This window comes from Grammomys surdaster, unplaced genomic scaffold (assembly GCF_004785775.1).
Source record: "Grammomys surdaster isolate TR1022 unplaced genomic scaffold, NIH_TR_1.0 349, whole genome shotgun sequence".
NCBI lineage: Eukaryota > Metazoa > Chordata > Mammalia > Rodentia > Muridae > Grammomys > Grammomys surdaster.
This window is the reverse complement of record NW_021604768.1, coordinates 1,104,147-1,113,861: the sequence shown is the minus strand read 5'-3', so window position 1 is coordinate 1,113,861 and position 9,715 is coordinate 1,104,147. Positions and strand designations below refer to the sequence as shown.

Genomic DNA, 9,715 nt, shown 5'->3' with positions numbered 1-9,715 from the left:
GTGGGGGCTCATGGAGGGTGGTGACCACAAAGTGGGACATTTGAAACGTAAAAAAAGAAAATCATTAATAGATGTTGAAAAGGTGTGCTCAGTCCCCCCTACAGGTCATTTTTTGTACTTGTTATGTGGAGACAGACCACAACTAAATTTTCCAGTTGTGCCTGGAGCTTGCTGTATAGCTCAGACAGGTCTTACCTTGTGATCTCTAGCCTCTCAGCTAAGTAGCTAGGATTGAAAGCCTATTTTGTCTGATCTGGCTTTATTTTATTTTTTTTATGGTGCCTAGGGCTTTGTAAATACATGGGCAACTCCCTACCACTGCTATATCCCTAACCTAACAACTGCTTTAAATGTTTAACACGTGTCTCATGACTTAGCAGTTCTGCTCTAGGTTGTAAATTCAAAAATTTAATACATGTGATCACCGGACATCATGTGTGGAAATGTCCATATAGCTTATTAAAACCCAAACCTGGAAGGCAAGACAATGAGATCATGTGCTCAGGCCCCTCCTGGGCTATATAGAAACCATGTCTCCAGAAAGAAGAGCTAGTTACCAAGGACACCAGTTTTTCATAGACTGGTAAGTGGATAAAATATGTTGTGTGGACACTTGTTGGGCATTTCACAATAAAAGGAAACAAAAACATTATGTGCAGTGACCTCACCACTCACAAAACCTTCTAGTTATGTTGGATTTGAAACAAGTCCCAGGATAGTAAGATAAAGTAACGTCATGTTTACTCTGAAGCAGGGTTTAAGATACTGAATGGCAGGAAAAGGGTCTGAAGGAAGCATAGAATTTACTCATGGCTTATCAGCCATACACCTAAAATAGATTAATTTAATTGCATGTAAACAATCCACAGTAGTCTGAGGCTATAGCTCATGGGTGCAATGGCCTAAAATGCACAAGTCCTAAGACCAATCTCTAGCATCATAAAAACAATCCACACTCAAGCTATCAAAAATGAGATAATTATTAAAAGTCTAGAGCATGTTCTGAGTGTCTCTTCCCAGTTTAGTGTATACACAGGAGCTGATGGGCAGAGGCTGTAGCAATTTCAATCAGTACTGTGCATATAGAATGGAAACCTCCTAAGTGGTCAGCCTCACTGAGAGGAATGTCTTCCCTGCCTCCAGTTCAAGTCAGCAAAGACTTAATAGTATCCTTGCAATGGTCTTGTTTATATATCCTACCAGGAGAGGGCACAAGAAAGAATCCTTGAGACTGATTTCCCAGAGGACTGTTTCTCACCACACAGCAAATCTGTGGACATCTTGACCACGAATTTCATAATCTAAAGGACTGTACATTTGTTACTGTTGTAAGTTAACATTTGTTAATGTTGTCAGTTACTGAGTTTATGATTTTTTTTTCAGAGATGTGGATCTTGTTATCTTGCTCAGATTTATTTAATCCTCCTGTCTCAGCCCCACACATGTGAGGACACAGATATTAATTCCTATTTGTATCAATGCTGTTTTAGGAACAGAATCTTGAAGGCAAAAGGAATCAGAGAAAGCAGACTTTCTAATGGTAATTACAAATATGCTGAGAGAGGATACAGGATTTCATGTACTCAGTTGTAACAGTCTACAGTCCCTGAACCATGCTCTTCATTTGAAGAGGGTCTGGGAGTTGGAGAAGAGGAGGGTGAAGATGAGGAGAAGATAGTGGAAAAAGGGAGGGAGGGAGAAAGGAGGGAGAAAGAAGGGAGGAAGGAAGGAAGGGAGAGAAGGATTGAAGAAGGAAGTAAAGAGTAGCCTAGTCTAGTGAAGATTTAAAAAGATGGGGTACTTTGGGGCTCACACATCCACACTGTTTTGAGAGCTTTTATTGACTCTAATGAAAGTTTGTTCAGAATGATAAGGAATAACACATAGAGTGGTTTTCATACATGTCTGAAAGAGCAAATGCTGAGGTTAGAAATGCTTATGTTCTTGTTGGAACAAATGATTATAGATCAATGGACTTTGTAACTTCAGAATTACCCCATCTGCTTTCAACATCACACACCTTTCCTGACACAGGATGCTACAGCTCTGCATGCTTGTCCTGAGAACCCTTTAGCTCCTGGATCTTCTGGGGCAGAGTCTTGGTCCAGAACTGCAGCCTTCTGGCCTTCAGTGCTCGGCCCACAGCAGGCTGGGTGTTCAGCTGCAGATACTGCTCATCTTGGTCCAACACAGGCCAGTAGGGTAGACCCTCACTGTTGGGGTTCCTGTGGATATGGCAGCCAGCAAAGAACAGTAAGGTTACATTCATCTGAAGCCTGATCTTATATTTTTGGTCGGGACAGTGGAACAATTATGACACTGGTTAAGGGGTCTGATGAGACAGGTGTCTTAATATGTGCATATAAGTGTCACTCATAACTCATGTCTCCTTCATGGCGGGGAGACCACTTGACCTGTTTTATGTTACCTCTAAGAGGCAAGATGTAATGAACAGTACCCTAGCATTATAGGCCTACCATCTAGGTAACTGTGAGAGGACCAGTATCTGACACCTACAAAGTATCTATATAAATGTGCTATTGTGCAGAAAAGATTGTATCATACTGTGGAAGATCCACGAATTCTAGAAAACCACCATCCAAATGGAAGCCCTAGGTAGAGACCCACACACGTAAGATAGAGAGCTGTGTTCTCACCCATGTCTTGCGAAATTGGCCCAGTAATTCATCATCCTCCTGCTCAGCAGCTTCTCCTCCTCAGTGAAGTTAACTGGAGTCATGAGAAAGACAAAGTGTATGCCACCTCATGCAACTGCCAAGTCAGAGTTCTTCAGTGCATCATCCCAGCACTGTCTGGTCCCCAAACTACTGGAATTGTTGCCTCCCTTCTTCATTATCCAGAATCCAAGATCCATGCAAGTTTCTAATTGACTTCCTGCCCCGATATTACCTCAGCTCCTCCATCACAGGCTCGATTGGAAAGGGTGTAGATTCTAAGCTAAGTATTGCTTTGAGGCCATGATGTGGTACACATTTGATTTTTTTCCTTCTCTCAAAATCCAGGTTTTCTAAAATGGACTGAAAGCTCAGGAGACCCTATAGGAAGTCATCTGGGACCTTGTTCAGTTCAAGAGAAAAAAAAGGAAGACTCACGTTTGATGCCCCAGAAGAAGGACCCAAAGACAAAAGGAACCTCATCAGCATGGTCAGCTTTCACATGGGGTGGCCTGATATCCTTGAAGTAGCTGGGTACATGTTGGAACTCATAGAAGTAGACAGGGTTACGGGGACCTGGGATGGGAACAAATAATGAATTGAAGTTTTTCTGATAAATATTTAAAAGCAAGATATATTGATAAAACGTTACCTAGAATCATAGAAGTTAAATGTGAGAGTGAGATCCATGCTGGATCCAGCACTAGCAGCGGAAAAGCCCTTGACTAATCAGTGCCCATGGCCTTCCCAGATGAGTGGTTTTGTTAGGTCAATAGAGTATCGGCAACCAATTTTCTCCTCTGTACCCAGATTTCACTCTCTTAAATTAGGCATGAGTATACCTGGCTACCACTCCACGGTGCTCTCCTGTGACCCCCATCTCTGAAATGTTGCCATAAGGCTTGTCACAGATATACTCACATTGAAAGTGTGCTACTTGGAGTGAAGGGATCACGAACATGGAGTCTGCCATCATCTCTGTGAACTGTATTTGGAGGGTATCTGGGTCCTGAGTGTCCCCCATGTACTCTTCCATTAGCAGGTCACCACACTCAGGAGGCAGCTTCTACACCCAGAGATAAGGAACAATGAGGTTAGGCATAGTATAGGTCCAGTAGGCAGCTACATTCGCTATCTGGGAGAATGGGGCCTGAGATTACATAAGGTATAGGTCTGAGGACTCCATACAGAAGCACAATACGTACTGAAAGGAGATATGAAGGACCTCTGTATTTTGAGAGGACCAGATGTATCTCACCATTTGTACTGCTGTATTCTTTAGAACAGCTGGCAAGTTCTCTCTGGTTATTTCCTTTATTGTCTGAGCAGAGCCCATGACCTGGGAGGCAGAAGACAGTGGTAAGTGTGGGTCCTGATGGACTTGGATTAAAGATGTATTTTCTATGGCTTAGCATTCATATGCTCTCCAGGCTCCCAGAGGATTGGAATTGTGACTCACCATAGGAACGGACCAACCAAACTCATCATTGTTGACACCAATGATGCTGGGGACAGGGTGAAAATCCTCAGATGCCAACAACTCTTTGGGATGCCTGGGTAGGAACTTCCCATCCACCACAGCAGGAATCATCTTGAAGACCTGAGTGACATTAGTGGTCAATGCTGATGGTTAGTGAAATAAATACCCTGATGTCGACCGAGTCAGCTCCACCATTGTCTCATTTCTCACTAGTTTCAGGGTGATCTGCTCACCCTGGAGGAGAATTTACACTTAGATTAGCCTATCTTGATATTCATTTTGCACACAGAGCTGAAAGAACACAAAGTCATAGAGATGAGGTATTTGGTTCAGAATCCCACATCATGTAGACCAGGTCGTCCCAGACACACGAGTTTCCCAACCTTGTTAACAGACAGAATCTCTGCTTCACTCTTGCCTCTCAGACAGTGCACCATGGCCTCTGAGTCCATGTCCTCACATCCAGAGAGCTCGGCCACCGTCTGCAAAGGAAACAAGCATGGAGAAGAGTTCTCAATTCCAAGTCAATGCAGTTGTGCCTAATTCTTACACTATAGTCTGTGTTGTGTGGATTGGAATAAATTCATATTGTTTCCATTGTCCTATTGCTCAAAAGTGACAGCCAGCAATCAGTACTCTTTCGACCTACATATGTGTAAGGTAGCTTTGTTTTCTCCACCTATTTTTCTGTGTTTCACGTATCAGGAAAGTGTAATTGTCTAAGGGTTTGCACATGAAGGTTAAAGGACAAAGTCTCAATCTTCACTGTCCCCCTTATTTGACAGGATAACTTCTTGGTTTGTTGCTGCCTACACTAATGAGCAGGTCTATGAGTATCCGAGGACTTTCTTGTCTCTGCCTCCCACCTGACCATAGTAACATGAGAATCACAGATACAAGTTACTGTCTCCAGTCCTTTGCGTGTTCTCAGGATTTGAACTTATGGCTTCAGGCTTGCACTCCAAGCAGTTTTAGAAACCAGTGAACCAGCCCTGATGCACATGCATACTTATTTTTGCCAATGGTAGAATCTGCAAAGACTAGTTTGTGAACAGAGAGCATGCTCATCCAGTATGAAATAGAGGTGTGTAGATGCAAACCCCCGAGTTTCTCAGAAATTGTTGGAAAGAAGTTATTTCCCGTGGTTCTTGATTTCCCCACTGAATGGAACACTGGAGTACCAGAATATAAAGGCTTAGGCAGCAGGGCTGAAAACACTTACAGTAGAGACCATCTCAGAGGTGTCAGAGACAAGGCCAGGCAGCAGGGCCACCCCACTCTCCATGATGGCACCATGGAAGAGCCCCTGGGACATGGGGGACACAACATGTGAAGACACACTTGTGCCACCTGCAGACTCGCCAAAAATAGTGACACGGTCAGGATTGCCACCAAAGTGGGCGATGTTCTGCTTGACCCAGTGTAGGGCGGCCACTTGGTCCAGGTATCCCCAGTTTCCTCTGGCATGCTCATCTCCAGTGCTGAGAAGTGGAAGGGACATGGATCAAAAGGCTGTCTAGGTTCTGATCAGCTACTATTGTCCAGTAATTGCCTTACCTGAAAAAGCCCAGGACACCCAGACGATACTGGATAGTGACAACCACCAAGTCCTCAGTGGCTGTCAATAGAGAGCCATCACACATGGAAGCCGATCCTATAACCAGTGCACCTCCATGGATCCACACCATCACCTGGAGAAGTCAAGAGAGAAGCCAGGAAGCTCCTAGCCTGTCCAAGCCCTCTTGTCTGCTTACTAGACTATCAACTCCTGTGCCTCTGTGCAGCTACACAAATACATAAAAATCGTCAAGGCTCAGGGCCTTGACCACAGCCAGGACCCTCTAGCATTCCCATTAGTGTATTTCTAGACCCCATTTCTACCATGTGTCTCAGATTGATTTCATGCCTCTATGTATAGAGTGATGTCATCGTTACTTAGGATGTTCACAGTGAAACAACGAGGGATGTCTCCATGGATATATCTCCAGATTAAAAATGGAAAGGATAGGCTGGGCAGTGGTGGTGCACACCTTTAATCCCAGCACTTGGGAGGCAGAGGCAGTCGGATTTCTGAGTTCGAGGCCAGCCTGGTCTACAGAGTGAGTTCCAGGACAGCCAGGGCTACACAGAGAAACCCTGTCTTGAAAAACGGAAAAAAAAAAAAAAGGAAAGGATCCTTAAAAAATGAAAAAAAAAAGGAAGGACCTTCATTGTCACGACAGAAACATAAATGTATAAATTTGGATGATCTCAGTGTTGGGGTCTTGAGCCTCTAAGTGGTTCTGCAGAGAACAAGTCATAGAATGAGTTCTGGTTTTATCAGAGAGTGAGAGCCTTGGATGGCTCAGTGGTCCAGTGCTCTGTGTCTGATACCCAGGTTTCAGCTCCATTTTGTGACTGAGATGGTCTTTGACCCAAGTAAGCTAAGACTTTCATCAGGGTCCACTCTGCAATGGAACTCAGGTTGCTTTTGTCCCTTCTAACCATCTTGAAAAAATGCCCTCTCCCCCAGCTGACCACAGCCTGACACTCACAGGCAGGTTAGATCCTTCATGGGCATGAGTTGGTGTGTAGATGTTGAGATACAGGCAGTCCTCAGACACAGGGATGGAAGACAGGATCATCTTCATATCTGCCAGGCCTAATTCACTCAGCATATCATGATTTTGCAGACACCTGATGAAAATAGCAGACAGATATTCCAAGAGATGGATGGTGATCAAATCCCCATGTGAGTCTGGAGATTTTTATCTTAGGCATGTTCAGCTGCAGCTCCTTGTGGGACACTGCTAACACATATTCTCTCTTTAAGTCCTTGCTGACCAAGGGGAAGGCCACAGGCTCTGTGAATGCTGGGATGGATCCAGATTTCTAGGGAGGCTGTCAGTCAGGTGGAACCTGGATTTTAATCTTTCTAAGTCTAGGAGGGAGAGACTTGTAGGTGTCTCCATGGAAATGTTTAGCTCTCTGTAGTGATATTCATATAATTGTATAAGAAGAGAAAAGTTAGGTAAGCATTAGCAAGCATGCAAGCATTTTCTAGTCTCTCTTCCTGTGTGTAATGGTTTGTATATGGTCAGCCAATTAGAAGATGTGACATGTTGGGGTAGGTGTGGTCTTGTTGGAGTAGGTGTGTCACTGTGAGAGTGGGCTATAAGAGCCTCATCCTAGCTGCCTGGAAGGCAGTATTCTGCTAACAGTGTTCAGATCAAGATGTAGAACACTTCCTGTACCATGAGTCCCTAGATGCTGCCATGTTCCCAGCCTGATGATAATGGACTGAACCTCTGAAAGTGTAAGCCAGCCCCAATTAAATGTTGTCCTTTATAAGACTTGCCATGGTCATGGTGTCTGTTCACAGCAGTAAAACACTAACTACCACACTGGGCATGGTTGTGATGTGAGTAGATCCTGTAGTTTTGATTCACTTTGTTTAACCACAAAAGATGGATTGTACTCTGGAGCCTCTAATAGTACCTCTCTTCCCTAAGATGCTTTTGTCAGTGCTTTTTTTACAGCAACAGAAAACTATCTAAGATCCCCATATTGAAATATTGGACAGCTACTAGAGGATTCAGTGGACAATGCTGCCTTAAAGGGTAGTGCGTAGTCTTTCATCACATGTGCAGACTCTCAGTGTCTTCAGAGGAAATTATTTAAACATACTTGTTCCATGGTTAATGGCACATGGCTTTATAGGTTTTCACAATGACTGTGAGGAGGTGGTTAGCGAGTATCAATCACTGCTGTGCTCAAGGACCTGAAGTACATTCTCCTGGATTAACGGTTCTTGCTGCCTAATATGTGACATTTAATCATGACTAGAGATTCCCCCCCCCCCACTGTGGTAGAGAACACTTTGCTTAATTGGAATGTTTGAACAATTTTATCTCTGTTTCTCTCCATAGTACCTTCATGTTATTCCCTATGAGTATGAAGCTCTGACCCAGGAGCCTGGTACAGTTTTTCTACCCGGCCTTAGTACATTATCAGAAAACACGTGGGGCACTCATCCACAAATAGAGAAAACTGCTGCATAGCTGAGATTTACAAGGCACGCACAGCATGGTCCAGAGCTCAGAGCACAGTTTCCCCCAGGGCCTGAAACCCTCTGGGTCCCAGAACTTACATGGCTGGATGTGCAGTCCCGTCTCTTACACCACTCCATGGCTCAGGGGCCTCAGGAGGTGCAAAGCGCAGTGGTCCAACAGGAGGCTTGGCAAAGGGAATTCCCAGGAAGGTGTGGACATCAGCTTTAGTGTCCTTCAAGTGGATGAGGCTACCTCGGACCTGGCCCGTATGTGTGTTTCTGATGGGGCTGGCCTCTGGTGAGTCCTGACCTGTTGGAGAGATGTCTCAGGGTTAGTTTTCTGTAATCAGCTGCCAGTAGATTGTGAGATTTCTACCTCATTTTTACCAGGGTGCAGGAGAATGGATTCCAGCCACCCTGCCCCTAGTTCACCTGTTGTGTGTGAGTGTGGGAGCTTCCCTATCCCTCAGGCTAGGAAACTTTTTAAATTTCTGTTTTGAAGTGTGGCAAAAGATTTATCTAGCCAAAGAAGTCATCACACATTCAGAGCCATTTGGCCACATGAATTTATTATATTAGTCATTTTTATCAAAAGGTCAGTAGTAGCTATGGTCATGCCCATACACCAAGTAGGGAAGCATGCCTTCTTACATTCCCTCGAATTGTCTCCTGCTGTCTCCAAAGCTCCTTACACTGAATTATCTCCTTAGTATGGAGGGATCTTAGATGTGTCTGACCCTCTGAGTCTTACTCGGTCTACAAAATATGTGTGCGTCTGTCAGGGTAGACTTTGATATGTGTCATTGGTAGACATATATTTCCGATCTTTTGTCTGTTGTGCCATTCTTCAACTTGTGGGTCATGACCATTAGAAAACACACATTTCTGGTGCTCTTAGGAAATGAGAAACCACTCACGAGCAACATTAAATTAGGAAGTAGCAATAACAGTAATTTTATGGTTGGGTGTTTCTAATGCCAGTAGATATACAGATTTTTCAATGGTCATGACCTACAGTTTGAGAATGTCTGACCTATGGTTTCAATCAGTTCCCTCCATGCCCCTATGCCTTCCCTCCCACAAGCTCAGCTCTGATGCACAGAACTTGGCAGCTCTGATTCCAATCATTCCCCATTGCCAGTTTAGTGAGTCTCACCCTGCACATGGACAAGAAGCAGGAGCCCAAAGAGCCCAGCATTCAGCCAGCTATGCAGTTGGTTCAGTGGCATGGTCGACTCTCAGGTCTGAGTCTGTGCTGTTAGGATGATCACGTTTCACAAACAGGAAGCAGACTGTGTGAGTCCTACCCAGGCAGGAATTTAAACAAAAAGGACGTAGGCGGGGAACATGGTGTTGTAGGTGAAAGTTCTCATTGTAGGAGAAGTGATTAGTCACGTGTGACAGGAGCCAATGGCCAGGAGGCAGAAAAAAGTCACGTCTGCTGTTTCTGTTCTCTCTTTGGCCTCCTGGAAGGATACAGAATGAATCTGAAGCTTGTCTGGGATACCAGAAACCCTGTCCCCATAACTG

At 44.4% G+C, this 9,715-nt stretch overlaps 1 protein-coding gene across 1 annotated transcript; it reads right to left on the bottom strand.

The window, feature by feature from the left end:
• Positions 1 to 1,820: 1,820 nt before the first annotated feature.
• LOC114630960 (acylcarnitine hydrolase) lies at positions 1,821 to 9,463 on the bottom strand. Its single transcript, XM_028779272.1, has 12 exons — positions 9,342 to 9,463; positions 8,285 to 8,495; positions 6,690 to 6,831; positions 5,713 to 5,846; positions 5,378 to 5,636; positions 4,539 to 4,637; positions 4,135 to 4,275; positions 3,934 to 4,014; positions 3,597 to 3,741; positions 3,114 to 3,251; positions 2,658 to 2,730; positions 1,821 to 2,225 (listed from the first exon to the last, which is right to left on the bottom strand). Exons 1-12 carry the CDS (start codon positions 9,412 to 9,414, stop codon positions 2,039 to 2,041), a joined length of 1,683 nt encoding a protein of 560 aa, XP_028635105.1. The 5' UTR covers positions 9,415 to 9,463; the 3' UTR covers positions 1,821 to 2,038.
• Positions 9,464 to 9,715: the final 252 nt, after the last annotated feature.

Bases quoted from the DNA above. Each gene is read 5' to 3' on its own strand.
- LOC114630960 (XM_028779272.1), bottom strand. From the start codon at position 9,414: ATGCCACTGAACCAACTGCATAGCTGGCTGAATGCTGGGCTCTTTGGG. The intron at 4,638-5,377 runs GTAAGTGTTTTC...TTTCCTTTGCAG, and splicing joins CCTCTGAGATGGTCTCTACT to ACGGTGGCCGAGCTCTCTGG. The intron at 2,731-3,113 runs GTGAGTCTTCCT...TCATGACTCCAG, and splicing joins CTTCTTCTGGGGCATCAAAC to TTAACTTCACTGAGGAGGAG.